At 40.2% G+C, this 24,866-nt stretch overlaps 2 protein-coding genes across 3 annotated transcripts in view; one reads left to right on the top strand and one right to left on the bottom strand.

Annotated features, from left to right (window-relative positions):
• Nucleotides 1–740: 740 nt before the first annotated feature.
• LOC306980528 (protein phosphatase 1K, mitochondrial-like) lies at nt 741–14,837 on the bottom strand. The gene is made up of 9 exons (XM_079579957.1): nt 14,750–14,837; nt 11,069–11,227; nt 9,654–9,806; nt 9,394–9,566; nt 8,178–8,278; nt 6,400–6,565; nt 3,274–3,418; nt 3,008–3,142; nt 741–1,167 (listed from the first exon to the last, which is right to left on the bottom strand). Exons 2-9 carry the CDS (start codon nt 11,174–11,176, stop codon nt 1,036–1,038), a joined length of 1,113 nt encoding a protein of 370 aa, XP_079436083.1. The 5' UTR covers nt 11,177–11,227; nt 14,750–14,837; the 3' UTR covers nt 741–1,035.
• A 2,318-nt stretch (nt 14,838–17,155) lies between these two features.
• Nucleotides 17,156–24,866, top strand: part of LOC306980509 (uncharacterized protein) — a 38,895-nt gene continuing 31,184 nt past the window's right edge. For both annotated transcript variants that reach the window (XM_079579936.1, XM_079579937.1), the window contains exons 1-11: nt 17,156–17,198; nt 17,269–17,328; nt 17,868–18,058; nt 18,787–18,934; nt 19,011–19,131; nt 19,284–19,462; nt 19,540–19,724; nt 20,360–20,504; nt 20,639–20,759; nt 20,841–21,007; nt 22,811–22,961. In XM_079579936.1, the coding sequence (XP_079436062.1) occupies nt 17,159–17,198; nt 17,269–17,328; nt 17,868–18,058; nt 18,787–18,934; nt 19,011–19,131; nt 19,284–19,462; nt 19,540–19,724; nt 20,360–20,504; nt 20,639–20,759; nt 20,841–21,007; nt 22,811–22,961 (1,508 nt within the window). In that variant the 5' untranslated portion in view covers nt 17,156–17,158. The remainder of the gene's footprint in view (nt 17,199–17,268; nt 17,329–17,867; nt 18,059–18,786; nt 18,935–19,010; nt 19,132–19,283; nt 19,463–19,539; nt 19,725–20,359; nt 20,505–20,638; nt 20,760–20,840; nt 21,008–22,810; nt 22,962–24,866) is intronic.

Genomic DNA, 24,866 nt, shown 5'->3' with positions numbered 1-24,866 from the left:
ACCTGAACCGAGCACATTTTCTCCAGTTTGGCTTTACCCCAGTCCAAAAGCTTCTGGAAAAAAGCTGTGAAAATAGCAACAAAACTGAGACGAAAACAAGAATGGAAATGTGACAAAAATGTGAGAAAACATTGACAAAAAGTGCCGAAAACTGTATGAAAAAGTGGAAAAAATGTCACAAGAAACTGACAAGAAACTGACAAAAAATGACAAAAATGTGACAAAAAAATGACAAAAATGTGATAAAAATTTGACAAAAAAAATGACAAAAATGTGACAAAAAAATTACAAAAAATGACAAAAATGTGACAAAAAAATAACAAAAATGTGATAAAAATGTGACAAAAAAATGACAAAAATTTGACAAAATATTGACAAATTTTTTTACAAAAATTGGACAAAAAAATGACAAAAATGTGACAAAAAATGACAAAAAAATGAGTTGAATCCCCAACAAAAAAATGCTGGAAAAAAAATCTGATGACGTGAGGAAAAAGATCCTCTCGGTTCAGGCGGGAGTTAAGAGGTTAAACCTGACTCACCTTCAAAGCCGGTTCACTACAATAACACACACAAAAGACAAAACAAAGGGTAATAGGGCACTTTATTTTATTTACAACTTATTAAAATCTGAAATGACATAAATAACACTTTGCTTACAATACAAAATTAAAACAATATAATTACATTCCCCTGGTATTAATACACGTCTTTAAATAAATATTGCACATTTCCTGTATAGATTATTATTTGTTGAATGAGCCACAGCAATAGTTTAACCAGTATTTTATTGCACTTTCCCCAAGTCCTGTGTTTGATATAAACTGGACCCGGTCTAGGATTACACTGTTTGTTGGATACAGTGGATGGGAGTGAGGGGATATCGTGTCATGTGAAAGGCTTTGGTGCCGGTCCATTTGGCGTCCTTCAGACCGGTGTGGTGTAAATGGAGCTCCGCGGGGTCACACGGCGGAAGTCGATGCTCCGGTTCTTGCTTTTGCTCTCGCTGGCTCTGTATCTCGTGGAGTGTTTACGTTACGCCCATCTGCCGCTCGAGGCGAAGTTCCTGCTCATGCTGTAGACGGCGTTTGTGCTCTGCTGCTTTCCCCAGGCCCCGAACGGCACGATCAGTATGGACGAGTTGTCTTCGGAGCCGTACTGCAGCGCCTGGAGGGGGGAAACACGAGCAGATGTGAGACAAACGGGACATGGAAAAGAGTTAAAGGGATATTTCAGGATTATTGACATAGGGCCTCATTTCCTAGTTATCCAGAGTGTTGCTGATTTCTGGAGATATTTTTGTGTGTAATTCAAGCAGTTCTTATATTTGAAGAGTTACGTGGCGCTAGGCTAGTGCAAGGCTAGTGCATGTCTATGGTATCAGATAGCCTACATTAAAAACAGTCTGACCCGCTCCACAGAGCACCTGAGGCAAATAATTTATAACACCAGACTAACCATATACCAGAAAAATTCGCTAGCCTTGCACTAGCCTAGCGCCACTTAACTCTTGAAATATAAGAACTGCATGAATTACAAAAAAAACATCTCCAGGTACCAGCAACACTCTGGATAACTAGGAAATGAGGCCCTGTGTCAAAAATCCAGAAATATCCCTTTAACTTCAACTAAAGGCTTAGATGTACTTGAAATGTGCAAGTAATCAGCAGCTAGAAAGTTCAATTAACCACTACACTGGAAAAATACCATCTTATCTTAGAAAAATAGCTTGATTTGTACTTGAAATAAGACTTTTAACGCACATTAATTTGCTTAAAATAAGAGAAATTAACTTAAACGCTTAAAATAAGACAAAAAAACCCTGAAATGAGACAAAATGGTCAAAGACAAGAAAAATCTGTCTGGTTCCATTGGCAATTTTGTTTCAAGACAAGTCAAAACTGTATCAAAAGCAGCATTAAAAGTCTTATTTCAAGCACTTTTAAGTCATTTTTGTCTAAGATTCGATTTCATTTTTTCCAGTGTACTGGTATGATAAAAGTTTACTTTGCTGGAAAGTGGTGAGTTACTATGACTTGAAGACAAGTATTTACTAAAAGAAAATTTCACTAAGCACTACTGGTATTTCATGTTACATTACTGGAAACTCGTGAGTTATGAACACTTGGAGACAAGTGTTTAGTGATAGAAATTTTAATTTAAACACTACACTACAAAAAGTAAATATCAAGCATTGGCTTAAATGACTTGAATTGAGGAAATGTATCTTGTTTTGAGCAGTTTTCACTCATTTAGACACTTTTCCTGATCGGACCAAGTTTACTTTGCTTGTTTGAGGACATTTCAGACCAGTTCTAGGGTAAATCTCACTTGAAATAAGAAAGTAAAATTGCCAATGAGATGAGACCAATTTTCTTACCCTATTGGCAAAGAAAATGACCTGAAATAAGGACGAAATGTATCTAAACGAGTCAGAAACGTCTCAGAACAAGTGAAATAATCGAGGTCAAATGCCCAAGAACTTCTTAACTAGTCAAAACAGCTAACATTTGGATTATTATGCTCAAATTGAGATGTTTATACTGATCTAGTTAAATACTTTTTGCAGTGTACTGTGTTAAAGTAAACTTTACTAGAAATTAATAGTTAATATAACTTAAAAACAATTACACTTGTCTCTTTCAAGGTTTCCTGGATTTGTTCAAGTAAAGACCACATATTATTTCTTTCACTGAGGAATATGTATTTATTCTAATTATATTTCATCAAGACGGTGCACTTTTTAAAAAACAGATGATATTGGATTATTTATTACGAGTTATATATATATATATAAATATACATGACTTTGACTGTTGGGTTCCATCAGGAGCAGATCGTGAACATAACAGCAGATTTTTTTATTCGGACTGTTCTGAGATTCTGTTCTTCTAGAAGGACATTTTCAGCAAAACTTCCTAAGATCAAATGTGTGCGTGGGAACGTGAATGAGGCCCACTGTTCCCGGATTGAACAGGTTTGGATTTGTGCAGAGGAGGGGCCTCACCTGCTGTGCGATGACCTCTGCGGCCTCTGTGGGGTCTTGGCACTGGCTGATGATGTCACAGATCTCCTGGTCGCTCATCAGGAAGTTGACCCCATCACTTGTGAGAGCGAGGAATGAGTCGTCACCGTGTTTAACCTGGAAATCAAACAAATTCAAGTAAGTAAATGTATCTTTCTAACACATCGACTGCAATTCATCATCTGACTGATTGTGATGAACATGACCTGTATGACTATGACGATACTAGTTTATATATAATGTCTCACGTTGATGCGCTTTGTGTCCGGCTCAGCGATGACCCCGCACGTTTTCAGGTGGAAGTCTCCGATGCTGCGGGTCATGGCCAGCCTCCCGTTCACGTTCGCCTGCCCCACACTGTTCCACGTCACGAAGCCGCCGTGTCTCTGGATCCTGAACACACAGAGGACAAACGGTCATTAAACGCACTGACCGAAAGTTGATGAAGTTTCTTGATGGGACGCTTTCTGTGGCTCCACTTAGTTCAAAGAGCAGAAAGTGATCTGTGTTTGTAGGTCAGAAAGGCAGAAATAACTGCAGTGTTTGGGTGGTCTCCAAAGTGTAACCCTCAGCTGAGCTACAGGACGGGGACCACAGGGACAGTAGGGCGAGCACCTGTCCCGCATCCGCTTACACTCCAGATTTAGACCGACTCCTTTAACCCCTTAACTCCCACCTGAACCGAGCACATTTTCTCCAGTTTGGCTTTACCCCAGTCCAAAAGCTTCTGGAAAAAAAGCTGTGAAAATAGCGACAAAACTGAGTCGAAAACAACGATGGAAATGTGACAAAAAAATGACCAAAATGTGACAAAATGTGACAAAGAATGACAAAAAAATTGACCAAAATGTGACAAAATGTGACAAAAAAATTACAAAAAATGTGACAAAAATGTGATATAAAATGGACCCAAAAATGACCAAAAAAAATGACGAACAAGCTACAAAAATGAGTTGAATAACCAACAAAAAAATGATGGAAAAAAAATCTGATGACGTGAGGAAAAAGATCCTCTCGATTCAGGCGGGAGTTAAGAGGTTAAAATATCAGCCACTTTTTTTTTTGATGAACAATTGACAAAAAATGGACGAAAAAAATGACCAAAATGTAGCAAAAAAAGACAGAAATTTGATTAAAAAATGACAAAAAATGACAAAAATGTGATAAATATTTGACAAAAAAAAACTACAAAAATTTGACAAAAAATTGACAAAAAATTGACAAAAAATTGACCAAAAATTGACAAAAAATTGACAAAAAATTGACAAAAAATTGACAAAAATTTGACAAAAAATGACAAAAATGTGATAAAAAAATGGAGGAAAAAATGACAAAAAATTGACAAAAATTAACAAAAATGTGAAAAAATTGACAAAAAAACTAAAAAAATTGGACAAAAAATGACAAAAAAAATGACAAAAATGTGACAAAAAATTACAAAAATGTGGTATATATTTGACAAAAAAACTACTAAAAATTGACTAAAAATGCCAATAAAAATTTGATAAAAAATTGACGAAAAAATGACAAAAAAAAATGACGAACAAGTTACAAAGATGAGTTGAATAACCAACAAAAAAATGCTGAAAAATAAAATCTGATGACGTGAGGAAAAAGATCCTCTCGGTTCAGGCAAGAGTTAAGAGGTTAAAACATCTGCCACTTTTTTCACTGGTTGGAATTGAACACAAAAGTGATATTTGTGTAGTTTGAAAGTTTGAAATATGAAATGGTGTGCGCTTCCTGTGGCAGTAAAAATCTGTTTGGCTCAGTGTTAGATATGTTTCCTGTTTGTGGTTAGATGTGACTGTCAGTGACCCTGAAAGGAACGTGCTTATAAACTCATCCCTGTGAAGTTTTTGAAGGACTTTGGACAAAACTTGACAAACAAAGAAAGCAAAGAAAGCATAAAATCAGATAAAGGGTCTTTAAGTCTTAACTTCCTGTGTTGGTTATGGCTTTACTTGTTGAAACTCTTTACCAAATGTTTTTTCCCTCATAAAACGTTGCATAATGCACCTTTACAGAATGGCCTCTTCAAACCTGTGACCACTGGGAGGCGGTTTAGTTCGGGGACAGACTGTGTGATAGTTTCACCATGTGTAGGTATGTGTGCATGAGTGTGAGGCGTATATTTGGTATGTGTGGAAAGGTTATCCCCTTTGCCTTCTTTGTGTTTGTTGTACATGTTGTACTGTTTGTACTGTACATATGTCTGTACCGGGGCCTGTGTCGTACATGTTCTGTATAGGTGGTATGTTTTTACCCAATGGGTCTGCGGATGGAAATGAGTTCTGAGCTAAATAGGTGTATTTAAAGCATAGTTATCCGTCCATTAAAGGGATATTTCAGGATTTTTGACATAGGGCCTCATTTCCTCGTTATCCAGAGTGTTGCTGATTTCTGGAGATATTTTGTTTTTGTAATTCATGCAGTTCTTATGTTTGAAGACTTTCGTGGCGCTAGGCTGGTGCAAGGCTAGCACATTTCTATGGTATCAGCTAGCCTGCATTAAAAACAGTGTGACCCGCTCCACAGAGCACCTGAGGCAAATCCCTTATAACGCCAGACTAACCATATAAATGTCTGTGTCGATAGTCATTTTAACCATTTTGCATTTAAAATAACTTGAGCAGCATCAGCTTCGTGGTTGTATAAGCAACGTGGCGGCGGAGTGATCTGCTAGAAAATAGTCCCTCAAAATGCGATCATTCATGTGATGCAGGTCAGTTATATTCCAAAAAATACTCTATGGACACAGACATTTATATGGTTAGTCTGGTGTTATAAGTGATTTGCCTCAGGTGTTCTGTGGAGCGGGTCAGACTTTTTAATGCAGGCTAGCTGATACCATAGAAATGCACTAGCCTTGCATTAGCCTAGCGCCACGAAACTCTTCAAATATAAGAACTGCATGAAATACAAAAAAAAATATCTCCAGAAATCAGCAACACTGGGTAACTAGAAAATGAGGCCCTATGTCAAAAATCCTGAAACATCCCTTATAATATGATTCAAATAAATGAATGAATGAACACATAGCTGAACATTAGGAGCATGTTTGGTTTTCAGAGTTGTTCTGCAGTGTGGCTTTAAATGTCAACGCAAATGCATCCGACAGAAAACCATAATACAGGACCTTTAGGTTATGTAACACGTCGGGGACCCTGACCGGCTAAATATACGCACCGTGAAACCCGACCATTGCAGATATATATAGCACAGTCAGGGTTATGGTAACAGAGTCGTTAAACTGAAATAGAGTGGGTGACGTGAGTCTCCTTGGTCCACGTAATGACCACAGTTTCCATGTTATTACACTTTCAGACTCCTCATTATCTGAACGCGTTACTGCTGTCTGTGAGAGCCGTTACCGTAGCCTCTCGTCCTTCCTGTCGGGCGTGTGGTCCTTGGTGAGCTTTCTGGCCGCTCCTTTTCGACAGATCATGGCGCGACTGTCTCCAACGCTGCCGACCACCAGCTCCACCCCGCCCCGCAGCAGCGCCACCGTGGCCGTGGTACCGACCGACAGAACCGAGGCTGCGCAGGGTTAAAAAAAACACATCACGGTTAGAAATGACAGAACGATACAGGGATGTTATGTTTGGGTTCACTGGGTTTTCTACGGTTAGTTCTACTTAATAAAATCAGTAACACTTTACATTACGGGCCGGTAAGTGCATGGTACTTACAGAGGTAGTTCTAGGTACTTATTGTGGTACTTACAGTGCTACGTGCGGTGGTGCTTACATGGTAATTACAGAGGTAGTTCTAGGTACTTATTGTGGTACTTACAGTGCTACGTGCTGTGGTGCTTACATGGTAATTACAGAGGTAATTCTAGGTACTTATTGTGGTACTTACAGTGCTAACATGGTAATTACAGAGGTAGTTCTAGGTACTTATTGTGGTACTTACAGTGCTACGTGCGGTGGTGCTTACATGGTAGTTACAGAGGTAGTTCTAGATACTTATTGTGGTACTTACAGTGCTACGTGCGGTGGTGCTTACATGGTACTTACAGAGGTAGTTCTAGATACTTATTGTGGTACTTACAGTGCTACGTGCTGTGGTGCTTATATGGTAATTATAGAGGTAGTTCTAGGTACTTATTGTGGTACTTACAGTGCTACGTGCTGTGGTGCTTATATGGTAATTATAGAGGTAGTTCTAGGTACTTATTGTGGTACTTACAGTGCTACGTGCGGTGGTGCTTACATGGTAATTATAGAGGTAGTTCTAGGTACTTATTGTGGTACTTACAGTGCTATACATGGTAATTACAGAGGTAGTTCTAGGTACTTATTGTGGTACTTACAGTGCTACGTGCGGTGGTGCTTACATGGTAATTACAGAGGAAGTTCTGGGTACTTATTGTGGTACTTACAGTGGTATACAGTTGTACTTACTGTGGTTCTTCTGATGGTAATTACAGTGGTAATTCTAGGTACTTATTGTGGTACTTAAAGGATGCTATAGTGAGAATTACAAGGTATGTACTGCGATACTTCTAGATACAGTGGTAGCTCTTAATAATGAAGGTTGTACTTCTTGTTTTCCCTAATGCTGTTTTATGTTGTTTTATATTCATCACACAATCCTAGAAATAACTTCTGTTTGTAGAAGTACCACATTTACTACCTATGAATTGCTGCTGTAGTATCCTTGAATTACCAATAAGTACCACTGTAAGTACTAGAGACTATCACTTAAAGTAAATAGAAGTACAACCTTCATTACTAAGAGTTACGACTGTATCTTAGTAATGAGAGATACAGGGGTAACTCTGTGTCTCCCTAATTACCACTTTTAGTACCACAATAAGTACCTAGAATTCCCACTGTAAGTACCACTGTAAGTACCACTGTAAGTACCACTGTAAGTACCTCGGACTTACCGGCCCGTAATGTAAAGTGTTTCCGATGCATTTAGTGTTTTACTGTGAATATGGGAAGATCCAGGACTAAACCAAGACTTTATACATCACAATACAAGTGAAGAGCTGCATCCATAATAACCGTATATTAACTGCTTCAAACAAGGCCTGTTCCCCTAACATTAGAAGAATATCTAAAGCGGCTCACGTAGGATGGATAAATGATGTGGAGAACTGAGGTCTAGGACAGAGGTGGTTTTGTGTCTGTGGCCTCACCGTCGTTGAAGTAGCTGAGGTGTGTGTACAGAGCTGAGTCGGCGTCTAAAAAGGCTCTTCTCAGAACCTTCTCCAGATCGTCCTCTTCCTCCAACGCGTCTCTGAAACCGGAAACCAGGCACAGGTTCAACATTAAAATTCAGTCTTTACCAGTGGTGGAAAGTGATGAAGTAAAAAGTACACATTTGAGGTAATTTACTTTCTTGAGCACCTTTTTATGATGACTACTTTTTACTTTGTACTCCACTACATTTTTGATTTGGGGTTTAAGTAAAAGTGTATTTTGAACAGTGATTTAAACACTGATTTTTACAGCCCTGGTTTAGACCCAAGGGCGGCACGGTGGTGCAGAGGAGGTCCCGGGTTCGATTCCCACCTGGACGGGGCCTTCCTGTGGAGTTTGCATGTTCTCCCTGTGTCTGTGTACTAAAGACATGTACAATAGACCAGGACAAATGAGGGTGTGTTTGAGAGTGTGAGTGAGGGGCAAAGGCTGGACATTAGCCCAAGGCTTCAATCCGGCGTGGCGTGTTTACATGCATGTTCGTTCACATACACTGTCTCGACCAAAATGATAAATAAATAAATATGCAAACAATTTAGACCCGGGTTATTCCTAGTTTAGACCTGCTTTAGTCCTGGTCGAGTCGTGGTTTGAAAACAATACTTAAAAAATGTTTGACTTTTTACTTCAGAAGTACCTTTACAAGTGGATACTTTTGGACTCAAGCGGAGTTTTGATCTGATACTTTTGCTTTTACTTAAAGGGACTATAGGGAGTTTAAAAATGTTAAATTTAAGTATTTTCCTCCCCCTACATGTTCCAGCCATGTCCTAAGGTGTAGAATGACCCCACACCTGTTCACCACAACTGCCTCTAAAATCCTGCACTGTCACTCAGAAAGTTGCTACTTCAGGTTCGAAGTGCCGTCATGCATGAGCTTAATATAGAAGGTGCAGTTACACATTGGCCTGAGGTGGCAGTAGTGAGTATAAAATGGCCAACTTGCATCCAGCCCCTTTCAAGGTGCATTATGGAACTTTTTTGTGAAAAAAAAGTTCACCAGAAAACCTTCCAAACGATCACTACAGGGTCAAATATGCACAAATATAAACTTTTCTTTCTTTGCATAAAAAGTTGCATAATGCATCTTTAAGTAAATGTGTAGGAAGAACTCCTTCCACCCGGTACTACAGAGTCCGTGTGTGTAAAGACCTGATGAACTTCTCCATGAAGGTGCAGCAGTAGTCGGCAGCGTGAGGTCCTCCGTGTCCGTCGAACACCGAGAAGAAGAGCAGGTCGTCGCTGATCTGAGCCACTCTCAGACGGTCCTCGTTCTGTTTCCTCATCCCCAGCACCGAGGCCGAGCCCACGCGGGACAGACTCACCTGAGAGAGAGGGGGGGGGGTCTGTTAGTCCACTGTGGGTTCTATCTTTAGCATCATTTCCTCTATGTGGAGGTAAACCTGGCGCACCTGTGGAATGGGTTTTCCGTAGCGGATGCTGGACGGCAGCAGGATGGGCTCCTCTATCCGATTGTCCCAGATCCCGAAAGATTCCCAAGTGACTGGACGCTGCACTGAGCTGCTCACGCCGCGGGTCCCGGCTCCGCAAACGCCACCCGCCGACTGCAGACGGAGAGAACGAGGGTGACGCTACCGGACTGTGCTTACGGAGGATGAGCAGTCATTCAACAGAGTCTGCTTTAGAAATAGGAGGCTTCATATGTTGTGTTTTTTATGAACATGACTTAAATCTGCATTAAAGGTAATTGACAAGAAGTCAATTTTATTTATTTGATAGGGACATGTGTGAACAATAAACATGCACCACACACTACAACATTTATAGCCAAGGCTAGTTTGCAATGTCCGTCCCGAGAAGGGCTTTTCAAATTCACACAGAAAGTACAAAAAATACATTTACAGTAACATTAATTTATTAATTCTGACATTACACAAAGGAAGTGCTTTGAGTGCAGACTAAAAATGATTGCAGATTTGATCTCTTTTTAAAATACGTTTTAGTTCATTTTTAAAAGCCCCCAGATCTAAGTCCCGTTTCAGCTCAGGAGGCAAAGAGTTCCAAAGTTTAGCTCCTGGACGGTAAAAGCCGACTGTCCAAAGGTCTTTTTTCTAACGGGTACTTTCACATTTCCATTAGCAGCTCCTCGTGTGATGGAGCCACTGATCCAAGTGGAACTATGAGCCGTCTGAGAACATCAGGGGCTTGGCTGTGCAGACATTTGTATATTAATTTTAAGTTGCAGAATTTAATAACATTTTCAAAGTTAAGGAAGTTTAACCTCTGCAAGACTCCACAATGGTGCATCCTGACAGATGTTTTATCTAAAATGTTTAATGCTCTATTGTAAATAAGTCTTAAAGGCCTGACTGTTGTGGCTGTTGCCTGTGACCAGGAGGTTATGCAGTAACTAAGATGAGAGAAAATCATTGCATGCATAAATACATTACTAAAATACTACAATAATCCTAAATTTAAGACCTAATGGTAGTATACTAGCAGCAGACAGGATCAGTGTGGATATATGTCTTTTTATGAATGCATTTTTAAGTATTATAAACTGTTCTTTTAGGTTAAAGTAGGAGAGCAGCTCTATGTCAGGTATGTGACCTGTGACCTGCTGCTGACCCTGCTTGACCTTCTGCTCATCTGAGTGACCAAGGCTAAACCAGGCTATTGCAGTCGTAAACTTATATTGCAGCCATAAAATCTGCAGGAATGTCTATTTTGGTGTCCTTAAAGTGCTTTGTTGTAGGGCTAATAAACCAGCCCCCAGTCACCATGCTGTCCTTTTGGGTTAATAAAGGCTTTAAGAACTACTTTTTAGCATGTTTGTTAAAGCACAACATCAGTGTCTCTGTATCACCTGAGTCGTGGCCGTTGTCTCCGGCGAGGCTCTGACGATGAGAAAGGCCTGTTTGGAGACAGCGGTGCGGCCGCAACGAAGCAACTTCACCAGCACCGAACCGGACATGATTCAAGGTTTAACGGAGGAAACGCCTCAGCGACGGATGTGAACTGTCCTCTGAAAAACACAACAGAGACACAGTTAACTCCAAGAGGTAAAGTCTGCGGCGATTAATGCTCCTGTACATGGTCTCTGTCAAATAAAGTAAACTCCCGCACTGCAAAACACTTTTTTAACACTTAGATGAGAAGAGAAGAGAAGAAAAGAGAAGAGAAGAGAAGAGAAGAGAAGAGAAGAGAAGAGAAGAGAAGAGAAGAGAAGAGAAGAGAAGAGAAGAGAAGAGAAGAGAAGAGAAGAGAAGAGAAGAGAAGAGAAGAGAAGAGAAGAGAAGAGAAAAGATCTCATCACTCTGAGAATTAGATAAAAACATCCAGTGAAGGGCAATTCTCTGCAGCGACCCGGCCACACAGACACAACAGAACAAATATTTACAGCATGTGCCACAACAGCTCACAGGTTCACAAAGTCCCAGCGAGACCCAATAAAAACACAAACTCTTTACGTCTGTTCGGATCACATGAGGACAGGATGTGCCTCTGATCTAAGTCCATGATCTGACCAGCCTTTTTGGTGACCCGACTCTTCCAGAGTGAGGTCACATCTCTGTCGAACACCAATGAGTTTAGAAAACACACATTAACAATTCTGTTCAAGTTGTTTTTGTCTCTCACAGGGGAGAATATATCAATCAGAACGTTTTACTTCTACTTCAGTAACATTATAATGAAGCATCTTCACTCTTACTTGAGTAGAAAAAAATTACTTGAGCTGCTGTGAGTTGGTTTTAAAGCTTCAGGCCGACCTAAAACAGTCTTTCGTGCCCATTTTCTACAGAAATATATAGTTTCAATACTTCTTGTACTTGAGTAAGATCAAGCATTGGCTTAAAGGGACTATACAGAGTTTAAAAATGTTAAAACTATGTATTTTCCTCCCCCTACATGTTCCTCCATGTCCTAAAGTGTAGAATGAGCTCAGACCTGTTCACCACAACTGCCTCTAAAATCCTAAAATCACTCAAAAAGGTTTGAATTTGGGTCCGAAGTGCCGTCATGCACGAGTTTAATATAGAAGCTGCAGTTACACGAATGACCTGAGGTGGCAGTAGTGAGTATAAAATGGCAAACTTGCATCTAGCCCCTTTAAATGACTTGAATTGAGGAAATGTATCTTGTTTTGAGCGGTTTTCACTCATTTAGACCTTTTTCCTGATCGGACCAAGATTGTTTAGCTAGTTTGAGGACATTTCAGTCTCAGGTTCTATGGTAAATCTGGCTTTAAATAAGAAAGTAAAACTACCAATGGGACAAGACCATTTTTCTTGCTCAACTGGCAGAGAAACTTACTTCAAATAAAGATAAAATGTATTGAAACGAGTCAGAAACATCTCAGAACAAGTGAAATAATCCAGGACAAATGCCCAACTACATCTTAACTAGTCAAAAGAACAAAACATTTGGATTATTATGCTCATCTAAACTAATCTAGTACATTCCTACTTGAGTAAATACTTTGGCCTCTGCATGAGACTCAGGTTAACACACAAACACTCCCCCCTTGTGAGATTCTGACAAACTAAAGCACTGCAGATAAGCCAGTTCCCAAACCTGGCAACGCTTTGACAAACCGTGACATAAACAGATGGGCGGAGCACATCGCCAGCTGTCAGCGCCGCGTGGAGTGTAATCCCTGGCTTTGTTTCAATGAGAGGATATTCTTTCTCCTGTCACACCTTCCCTCCAGCGCACTCTCCGCATTTGGCCGTCCAGCTCCGGTGCAGCCTCTCCGTTACACACACAAACACTAAAAATACAAGCGGAGGTGCCCAGTGTTTTTCCATCACACACCATGTACTATGGGCTGCAGCGTGGAAAAAAACATTGAATCTAATTTAATGCTTTTAAAGGATGTGTAGGGCCTTGATTCGGGCACAATTCGATGAATGACCTCGATTTCTGACTCTTTAGACTCAGTGTTGTGATGTTAAGCGAACACAACCGCTTTAACAGGCATTTAGTTAATAATAGAGTCAGCGAAGGCAACAATGGAGTCTGAGGACACACTATGACCTTATGGAAAGTGGAGAGTGGTCCGATGTTGTCAAAACATAAGCTATGTGATAGCTATAGTGTGTGAGCAGATTTAAAGCTGAGGAACTGAGGTGGTTGAGTGAAGTATAAACTATTCTCTCCTCTGCATTGTTCACACAAAATATATACTCACTTCTACGTTTCCAATTGACAAATACCTGCTATACCTTGATTCAAACAATGCACTTACAGTCTGCATTGTGTACGCCCCCTTTAAGCTTTAAGTATCATAACGGCTTTGGACTTTGTGAGTAAAAAAAACTCCTCTTGGATCATAAATAAACCATGGACACCAGTGGTGGACATGCGGGTACTTTTACTTTACTGGAGCAGCTTTTATGATGACTACTTTTAACTACTTTCAGAGCAGGTATCTGTACTTTCTACTCCACTACATTTTTGATTTGGAGTTAAAGTAAAAGTGTTTTCCACTGTGATTTAAACACAGATTATTACAAAGACCTCTTTTTGGTCCGGACCTGGTTTAGTCCCCATTTTAGACCTAGTTTTGCTCTGGTTTAGACCTGGTTTAGACCCCATTTAACCCTGGTTTAGACCCATTTTAGACCTAGTTTCGCTCTGGTTTAGCCTTAGTTTAGTCCCCATTTAGCCCAGACTTTTAGTTGTTGTACAGTAAATGTATTTTTACCACCTCAGAGTATATTGTAAACACAGCAATAAAGAGAATTTGTTGCATTGTCTTCAACTTATCTTTATATTGAGCAATGGAAGATAAAATTAGAATCTAAATTAGTGCAAATGTATTTTTTTGGGCTGGTCCTGCTTCACTTTGATTGACTATGATTAATTTGCTGGAACAATTGGGATGTGCAGGAGAGATTGTGAGAGCTAGAAACTGTCAGAGTTTGACAAGGGCGGATCTAGAGGGGTGGCACCCCGAGTAGGCACCCCTAGTAAAGGTCCTGCCACCCCATTGTCATGTGATGTCAGGACAAAGAATTATAACAACTTTAGAGCTAAATAAGCAGCCAGGTGCAACTCCTTTGGCTCCAAAGATGATGATTTTTTTTTCTATTACAAAAGTCCTGAGTTAGAAACCCCCCACTTGCATTTTGAACAATGCTACTATTTGTTTAATTTTGGGTCAGCCTGCATCTAAAGGGAAAAATTACCTTGCGATAAAAAAAAAAACTGGCACACCCCCGCTATAAACATTCGACATCGTAAAATGTGTTGCCACCCCAGAAATGATCCCTGACCCTACTTGCCACCCCGAGATTTTTTTTCTAGATCCGCCCCTGCAGTTTGAACAGGAAAAATCAGCTTTAAGCAGAATTTTAGTAGTAGTAGTAAATTTGTTGCTCTTGTATCTGTACTTTTACTCAAGTAAGAACATTGAGTACTTCTTCCACCACTGATCTACACTCAGATGTTCGCAATAAGAACCCATTGCTTTACAAAAGGCAGTAAAGTTCCTCCTACAATATAATATTATAACCACATGTTTCAAACTGAGTCTTGACTTTACCTTATGAGCACCTGCTTGAGTCGGTCCCACCAGCCCGGTGTCTCTCGGCGCTGTGTCTGGGGTCCTCTGGGTGCTGTGTCTGGGGCAGGGCCGGTCCTCTCAGTGCTGTGTCTGGGGCAGGGCCGGTCCTCTCAGTGCTGTGTCTGGGGCAGTGCTGGTCCTCTCAGTGCTGTGTCTGGGACAGTGCTGTGTCGGGGGCCGGTCCTCTGGGACAGTGCCGTGTCGGGGGCAGTGCCGGGGGCTTGACTTGACGCGCGCTTTAACGTCAGAGGAGGAGAGCTCATGATCCAGGAGAGAGGGGTGTGTCCCGCGTGACCCTCCACTGTCAACAGAGAGGGGCAAGTTAAAATAGAAACAACTCATGCTGTACTCGGACGAATGTGAACCCCAGATATGTAAGGCGGCGGTTCTCAATCTCCGGTGCCAGGGCCAATAGTAGTGCATGGATTTCGGGAGTATTTTGGAGTTCAGATTCTCAGCTTAAGATATAAAGGAAAGATCATTTACTATATCTCTAATTTTGGCTTGTTTTATAAGCCCACTGAATCACTTTCTTTTCAGAGATTTACAGTTAATAAGAGATAGACATGTTAAAGGTTAAAAGCATTTTCCTCAAAACCTAAAGTCACCCTTTTTTTTGTATGGTCTTGTACTTAAAGGCACACAGCGTAACATTCTGGATTGGACTGTTTACACTGGGTAATCAAAGAATGGATTTGGACAAGGACGCAGCCTATTTAAAGTGACATCTCCATAGAGACGAGCTGGAGACGTCCCACTCCCGAAAAGTCAGGTCTGAGGAGAGATGAGCCGCTCACAGCAAAACATAAGCTACTTTCAATTGCTAGGTATTTTTTAACAATGAAAAACCCTGTAACAAAATAAATGTTTGTATTTTATTAGACTTTTGGATGAAAAGTGGCTTTAACAAGAACAGGAATGTAACGTTTCAACACAATAAATCCAGAATCGAAACCAGGCTCTGTTCATTATTTGGACGTTTTCCAGGAAATAATTGAATTTGAAAACAAATGTTTAGTTTAGTTTAGTTTAGTTTTAGTTAAGTTTAGTTTAGTTTATTTCAGTCAGTATCTTCACACAGACACGATTTACTCCAAAACATGAAAACACAGAAACAATGACTGAAAAGGGTTTTGGCTGAAGTGAAACACTTATCTAAAGCCAAACCCTATTGCAACTTATAGCAACTTAGAGTCTACAGCAGTTTTATCATCTGCAAGATGAGGACAAATGATTATGTTTCTGTATCAATTAGTTACAAAATGAATTCGCACAAGTCACACATCAATCAATAATGTAACGTAAAAACAAAATATAATGTACACAGGAGAGTTTATATGCGAGTTTGCGCTAGTGCCTTATAACTACTAATTACATCAGATTTGAACATTTTTTTGAAAGCGTTTAAGGATGTTGAGTTTTTTAAGGTGTCATTCAGACTATTCCAGACGTTTACTCCTCTGACTGAGACACATCTGGCTTTGGTGTTTGTTCCAAATGCTCTTTTCTGATAGATATGAGTTCCTCTGAGATTATAGCCAGTCTCTCTGGGTTTAAACCTTTCTTGTATACATTCAGGAAGCTTATGGTTATGCACCTTATACATAACAATAGCAGTGCCAAGATCAACTAAGTCGTGTAGTTTTAGTATTTTTAATTTAATGAACAAAGGATTTGTTGGGGCATTATAATCTGCATAGCTGACTATTCTGACCGCTTTTTTTTGTAGGATAAAAATGGGTTGGATTGTACTTTTATAATTATTCCCCCAGAGTACCACACCATAATTTAGGTATGGAAGAATGAGAGCATTGTATAATAAATGGAGTGATTTTTGATTTACAACTGCTTTGATTTTACACAATATGCCAATTATATGTGTGAATGTGAATAGGTTCTTATTTCTTTTCCATTTCTTTTAAAGCTATGTACATGAAATGTTCTTTTTCCTTGTTCGCCTGCAGTGTCTCAGCTCAGGCAGCTTGTACTCGTACTGTGGTGTTTTAGTTCAGCAGGTCATGTTACAGGCTGTTGTCAAATGTTTAAAATGTGCACAGTGAACCGTCAAATCAAAGCAACAAAACCCCAAGCTTCTTTGAATATATTTGTTTATTTTAATGTCAAACAGTAAAATATAAACAACATAGAATACATTGTAATCGTAATATGGTAATTATTTCTGATTTGTGCACCAGCCAGGCCTAACTGACCGTGACGCAGACATTGTTTATCCAGTTTGTCCCTAAAAGAACATTACAATATTTACTTTGAACTTTGAACGGCTTTATGCTTCTATAGGACACAGACTGTACAAACTGGCAGCAATTTGAGCAAACTAAACTAATCAAAGTCCATTTCACACGAGCACAAATAGATCAGTAATGACAAATGCGCAACATTGACAAGATGAGGCTCTCTGCACTGCTTCGTGAGTCAAATTTCATATCTTTAGAATGATTTAATAACTAAAAGTAAAACTATCTGTGTTTGCGTTTCAGTTTTTTGTGGCCTCGTCTGCCTGGGAGAACAGCTGAGTATCAAGCCAGCTCCAGGTCAAGGTAAGTCCTTGTGCTTTCAGTGTAATTTGTAATTTGTGCCCTGCCATAGAAGGTGGTTAGACCATTTTGTTGTTTTTATCCTGAATCATTTGGGAAATTAAATCTACGTTTGTCCACACTTAAACAATCCTAATGTGCCTGAAGGCGCCAATAAATTATCAGTCAGCTTTTAAAGAAGTATTCAGGAATCTCCAATCTTTTCCTCCAACTTCCTCCAGCTTCTTATTTTCTGATGTTTTGAAAACAAGATATTTTCACAGAGAGGAAGATTCAACTCAACCTGTTATATGTTTTCGCAAAATTGCATTAAATCACAAATCAATCATTTGGTAAAGAAAGAAAAATGCATCTCTCGCTGTGATCAATTTGAACTCATCAAGTGAGAAAAGTAGAAAACCTTTGGAGAGCAACTCAGAACATGTAGACTACAAACTGTTCTCAAAACTTGTAATTACTCAAACTAGTGTGAAAAGTCGACGGAAATCAGAATTTTTTTACCTAAAATAGCTGTCATTTTATGGTTATGACTTTGCCCGCAGATGTCGATGCGTCCAGGCCCACAGAGGACAGAGTTTTGCAGCTGCAGATGGAGGTGGATGGCCCTGAGCCCTGGAGCCTGTCGGTGGGATCCTCTGTAGAGATCAGATGTTCCCTGTCCCCAGGCTCAGACCTGGAAGAGACAGAGAAGCTCAATCTACATCTGGAGAAGACAACAATGTCGTCTATAGAGGTACCAAAGCAAAAAACAAAAAAACACAAACGTCATTCAAGATCAAGGTCATAAAAAACAGAAGGATATAAAACATTTAAATTGGAAGAGCAAACATGTAAAAGCAAAGAAAATGAGTAGATCCACTGACACGTGACTCCGATAATTAGAAAAGACGCTAAAATGTCTACTACTTCAATTATCAATCCATCCATCCATCCATCCATCCAACATCCATCCATCCATCCATCCATCCATCCAACATCCATCCATCCATCCATCCAACATCCATCCATCCATCCATCCATCCATCCATCCATCCATCCATCCATCCATCCATCCATCCATCCATCCATCCATCCATCCATCCATCCATCCATATTTTTAATCTGCATTGCCCTGAGCTCAAGGTAAATCCCGCAGACCCTTGAGCAGTTCTGAGTAGATTTGCTGCAAACTCAAAGACCAACCTCCGCTCATTGACAGTTTGAAATTGCCGCTGATCTGGGTCGGCTCGGCAGACCTTGGGGGGAAGCAATAGGAACGCCGAGGGGTAAGAGATAGAAACAGCCAAGATAAACTTCTTAAAAAATAATGATGATGAGGCAAATATGAGGAACATCCAGTTAACACAGAAAAGCGTACACAGAAAGTCTCTATGGGTGCTCGGAAGGTTAAAAGTAATACATCTCCGTCCACAGTTTTTGCATGCATTTAGCTGTCTTTAACTAAAATATCTCATCTGACAGAGACTTCCCACAATACCATCCTCCAAAGGGATCTCCTACACTCTGAACCCGGTCAGTCTTGAGGACAGGGGGCTGTACAGCTGTGGGGGTGTCACCACTCACCCACAAATAACACTGGAAAGTGCTCACAAGTTAATCTGGGTCAATGGTAAGTTATATTTCCAATCAGTGAAACAAACTGCCTTCCATCTATGAAGCCAAACAACTTGATAAATGTCTTACAGATTCTTCTCCAGCTACAAGCCTCGAGATTCTCAAAGTCAGCAGAGTAAAGTATTTTTACGACAAAACATTTACGATCGGATGTAAACTGCCCAATGACCAGTCAGAGTGGAAAATCATGAGGTTCGTGAGCCACAACCACTTACCATTTCTACTGATGAGAGGTCCTTGTACAAACTTTCAGCTCTCAATTATCATCTCTGTTTTCCTACAATGGCCACTTGAATGTATGGACTTGTAGTAGTTTTCCCCTTTATCTTTGTTGTTTTCCACAGTGCAAGTGAAAAAACTGGAAGCATCACAGAATGTCCAAACCAAGAGCGATCTGGTGATGTTCTTTCCTGCACCATTCCCTCACTGCCACTTCCCGTTTCTAAAACTCGACGATATGATCCATTTTGGTGCGAATCTTCAACTCGACAGAAAAGCAACATTTTTAATATGACCCAAGCTGGTAAGAAATGTTTCAATGCTTAATGTTTCGTCAAAAACAGACCCATGGCTGAACCAGTGCATGTATTTTGGTTAAAGAATTTGCAGAGCGAGATGGCCGGGATTTACTCGTGACCAGGTTTGAAGTGACTCCGGCCTGGTTCGTCAGAGAAGGCGACTCTGTGGTCATTCAGTGTAAAGTTGGACTCGACAAACAGAACAACAGTGACAAAATGGACCTGCAGCTGATCTGGACCAAGAGGAACCCCGGAAACGACATGACGGTTTGGGACAAATCATCTGTTTTTCTTTAACCCATCTGCTGCATCCTCTGTTGCTCACAAACCCCCCCTTGATCTAACAGTCCAAACATGTAAACCCCTCAGAAAGTCCGCCGAACAATATTGGCTGTATTTCACATCAGCAATAAAATTATTGAACACGATCTTTCGATAGCTAAACAGGGGACCTGGCAAAACCTGGTCTGAACCTGGACTAAGCAGGGCTCAGGGTGTTGAGAGGAGAAGCACATCACTGCATTGGTCCATTGTGTACAGGTCACATGATGTGAATCCACCTTTATGTTTTTTTCTGATTATGGCAGAATTCCAGTCATCATAATTTGTCGTTCTCATGTTTTTCCTTCAATCTGATAGGCTGTTCATTCAGCTATTTAGGAGCCAAAATGTAGTTATAGAATAAAAAACAATAACAACAGGATTCAATGAATTATTACTCAAAGCACAATAATTATTATTGGATTTAATAAAGGCTTGAAAATCCTCCTATAACCTTGAATTAACCCCATATATTCCAGACCTTTCCTTGACAAATTTTATTTATTTTTTTCCAATTTGGACCTCAGTGAATTTTAATTCAGGAACCCTCATGTAGATCATGACTACAATTTCCATTACAGGTGGTACTGAGCCAGCGAGCATCGAAGCCCATAAACCACACAATAAACAACATTACCCATGAGCACTCGGGAGTGTACAGCTGCTGGGATGATGGCACTCTCTCTCTCTTTAATCTCGCCTGGCATCATTTTATCTGGGTCCAAGGTGAGTAAGATTTAAAGACTGTGTCTGCTCAGAACTGTTAAGTGATTCAAGCGCTAAGAAGGCCACATGCTCCTCAGACTATAAAATCACTTAATTTTGATTATCCTGATGTGTTATATCTTTTATATCCGCAGACGAGTCGCCGCCAGTGACCATCAATGTCTTAAGCCACAACAGAACTCAGTTTTTCCACAATGAAGAGGTGACGATGGGCTGCCAGCTGCCCAACGACCAAAGCCAGTGGAAGTTAAAGGGGTTAGTCACATTACTCAGCCATGAATATAACCTCATTGTGTCTTTTATACTTTCTAAAGTTGACAAAATGATAATGTTTAGATTTGACAAATGGACAGGCGTTATAAAGGAGTGTGAAAGGTCAGAGTTGTCCTCCTCGGGTCTCCTGTCTTGTACTGTGAAGATGGGATATCCCTGGACTGATTTCCTGTTCTGGTGCGAGTCTACGACAGGAATAAGAAGTAACGTCCTGAACATGACCAACACAGGTATGAGGAAAATCGTTTGTGAACATCTTTCCATTTTCTGCCACAAAACTTATTAAAAATACTTCAAATATTTATTGCACCTTGATTTTATCCTATCCTCGTGCTTATCGGATCATTGTTTGGAGTTGCTATTTCTTTATGTATTATTTGTCAAATAAATGGTTTACTACAATCAGTATCTTGACAAAGGTCTTAATTTTATGCTTGACTCCCACATAACTCTCGGTTTGACACAGGTTAAGAGTCAGATCTTCCGCCTGGCCCAAGGACAGTCTTGGTCAAAGCGAGGCTTCGATCTTGCACAAACACAACTTTGCGCCAGTGTTTTCGCCGGTAGCCTCAGGGCGATGCTTAGGGAGGGAAAAAAAAGTGTACTACTGACTTGAACAAGTGCTTGCTGCATTCCCTTGGCTTAATCTCCCACTATACATGCTTTTCAGTCATGTGACTTTTGTTGTTTTGGTGGCCATTTTGAATACCGAAGTAGAATTATGCAGTACTACAACATGTAACAATATCTCTACTAAGGGATGAAAGTAGAGATCACTGTAAAAACAGACCCTGGAGACGCAAGTTTATGTGAAGAAACTAGTGTTTAAACTGCTCAAGATGTTAGCATGCTACTGGTTAGCATTTAGTTTCAACAGCTCAGCTCCAACCTGGCGGCACGGTAGCGCAGCGGTTAGTGCTCTCGCTTCACAGCTAGAAGGTCCGGGTTCGATTCCCACCAGGGACGGGGCCTTTCTGTGTGGAGTTTGCATGTTCTCCCCGTGTCTGCGTAGGTTTCCTCCGGGCACTCCGGTTTCCGCACTCCGGTTTCCCCTACCACTAAAAACATGCACAATAGGCCAGGATGAATGATGTGTGTGAGTGAATGGTGGTGGTCAGAGGGTCCGTTGGCGCAGACATGTGTAGTCGCGAAAGCGCTTCTGACAGTCTCCCCCAGGGGAAACTGAAGCTACATACGTAGCTTTCCACCACCGAGTATGGAGTGACTGTACAACTGTCTCATGTAAAGCGCTTTGTGACTATATGTCTGTGAAAGGCGCTATATAAATAAAGATCTTCTTCTTCTTCTTCTTCTTCTTCAACCTCTCCAAGAGAAAGCCTTGAACCACACTCCAAACATCTAGCCATGGATACAACATGTGACAGAGGTCAGAGCTGAGCTGTTACTGTAGTATTTCCTCAGTGTCATAGATGTGAGCCACACATGTGTTTATAGTGTTGAAGCGATTGACAATTGATTGACAGTTGCTAACCAGTAGCATGCTAGCGTCTTGAGCAGCTTAAACACTGAATCAGACTGAGATTCTGTTGACATGTAAAAATCACAGAGAAAGGCTTTCTGTTTCCTCTTTGATGTGTTAATTTAGTCTTCAGAGTGAAGCAGATCTTTAGTAAATCCTGCTGTAGCTCGACAGACAGAACTGCTACGTCTGAGCCACATTTGCTGGTTTTGTCACATAAACGTGTTTTTACTGTTTTCTTCTTGAGCAATGATTATGAGTTCATAAAAATGCCTCTGTCAATCAGTTGTCTTTCATTTTCATCCTGAGTAGAGCTATTGTTGCATGTTGTCGAACTGCATAATGCTTCTTTGGTATTCAAAATGGCCGCCGGAACTATGTGTGATGTCACGGGAAACACATGTATACTTTCATGCCCGAGCACAGAAAAGCCAGCGCGCCGAGCGGAGGTGGGCCAGAGTGTGGCAGGATACAAGCAGCTGATATGAGCGGCTGCGTTAAAGAGATCATCAGCGGTGGTCGTCTTAATAAGCCTTGTATATTTCTTGTGCAGTCGGATTTGACGTTCTGGAAGCCCCGCCTCTTCCTGTGATGGAAGGGGATGACCTCACGCTGCGCTGTTTACGGAAAAACAGAGCCACGGGCGAAATCAAGCCGGAGGAGTCAATGAAGACGTTCTTCAAGCACAACTCAGTGACCTTCAAGTAAACTACTTCTTTTTTGAATGCAGCAGTTAGTTTGGAAATAAAATCATTGCAGACTTTAAGCTGAAAGTAGGGAGGGAATAAAATAAGCATCAAATGTTCAGAATCTTCCTTCTAACACTCATCTTGTGATTTCCAGTTGGAGCAACGTGGGCAGTGTCACACTGAAAAATGTGACGAAAGAGAATGAAGGTCTTTATAAGTGTCGGCCGCACGACAGTGGAACAACTCTTGACAGTTATGTCACTGTAAAAGGTACCACAACACGAACAATTTACAATTTACAATATAGAACGCAATAGTTTTCAAAAGCAACGGTTCTCAGCATAATGCCGGGTTCACACCAAACTCCAAAGCATCAGGTTCACATTGAAAACACAGGGGGATGTGCCTCAGGGAGGTTTGACCGTTGTTTGAGAACCGCTGTTTTAGAGCTTCTCTTTTTAAGACCATTTTCTGACATATGTTTTCTTCCTCGCAGCTCGACCTCAGGAGTAGAAAAAGACGAACTAACCTCTGGAATGATCACAAACCTTAAATAAATTCCATTGCAAACTTCTTTTGTCCTGTTTGTTTCTTGTTTAGTACAGATCGAGGCTGGAGACACTCAACACATTTTGCCAAGTTGACAATAAGACAGAATGTTAGATCTGGTTGAATCTAAACTAAAAATATAGTATTTGCAAAATTTCTCTTCATTAATGTGTTGCGGCTGTGCATTTTATTTATTTAAGTATTTGTTTTTTACTGTAAAGTTCCACAGAAAGCCTTGAAGTACATATGACACATTAGACAAAGTTTTAGCCAGCTTTCTTTAGTTTGACCATTTTATGTGATGTTTATAGTTTCACTTCCTTATTGGACACCGACAGGAAGTGACATAGATAGAGGCAAACAATTTTAAACTGTTGCCATGCCGACCATGTTATGTCAATGGTAAATGAGTCAAACTGTTAGAACCCCTCGGTGCAATGAAGCAATGCATTGGTTAGAGCCAGATCTATTTCGTTCATTTATATAAAAGTGTTAAACTTGGCTCTTCCCGTTAGCCTGTTGCTCCAAACTCAAGAGGAACCGAGCCGGTTCTTCATAAACGCAGACGACGCAAGTTACATAAGGGCTTGAGGCCATTATTTTTTCCTGTTATATTTTTATGATTCCAAAATAACTTACTTAAATTCCAAAACTTTTCCAGGATTTCCATGACTGAACCCTGTCAGGGTCATAGACTGTAGAAACAAACTAAACTAATCAAAGTCCATTTCACAAGAGAACAAATGGATCAATAATGACAAATGTGCAACATTGAAAAGATGAGTCTCTCTGCACTGCTTCGTGAGTCAAATTTCATATCTTTAGAACGATTTAATAACTAAATGTAAACAGTATCTGAAAAAACTATCTGTGTTTTGGATTCAGTTTTTTGTGGCCTCGTCTGCCTGGGAGAACAGCTGAGCATCGAGCCAGCTCCAGGTCAAGGTAAGTCTTTGAGCTTTCAGTGTTATACTGATTGTTTTGTGCTCAGCCATATGTGGTTCGACCATTTTGGTTTTTTTATCCTGAATCATTTGGGAAATTAAATCTATGTTTGTCCACACTTAAACAATCCTAATGTGCCTGAAGGCGCCAATCAATTATTGGCTTATAAAGATATGTGTTCAGGAATCTCCAGACTTTTCCTCCCATTGGAGCTTCTCATTTTGAAAACAAGATATTTTAACAGAGGAAGATTGAAATCAAATGTAATATTTTTGCAGATTGCATTAAATCATAACTAACTAAATAATTAATTGCTGTGATCACATTGATCTAATCCAGGGTTTATACAGGCAGAAGTTAATCAAATGTAATGCTTTTTAATGCCAAAATAGAAACACATTATTAACATTTTTTACCAATGTTTTT

The sequence above is a fragment of the Gobius niger genome (genome assembly GCF_951799975.1).
Source record: "Gobius niger genome assembly, chromosome: 21".
Taxonomy (NCBI): Eukaryota; Metazoa; Chordata; class Actinopteri; order Gobiiformes; family Gobiidae; genus Gobius; species Gobius niger.
The sequence above is the reverse complement of the archived record's forward strand: the minus strand, read 5'-3'. Positions and strand labels throughout refer to the sequence as shown.

Excerpts from the sequence above, each read along its gene's own strand:
- LOC306980528 (XM_079579957.1), bottom strand. The coding sequence starts at position 11,176 with ATGTCCGGTTCGGTGCTGGTGAAGTTGCTTCGTTGCGGCCGCACCGCT. Across the intron at positions 6,566-8,177 it reads CCTCAGCTACTTCAACGACG|CCTCGGTTCTGTCGGTCGGT; the intron begins GTGAGGCCACAG and ends AACCCTGCGCAG. Across the intron at positions 3,143-3,273 it reads CGGACACAAAGCGCATCAAC|GTTAAACACGGTGACGACTC; the intron begins GTGAGACATTAT and ends TTTGATTTCCAG.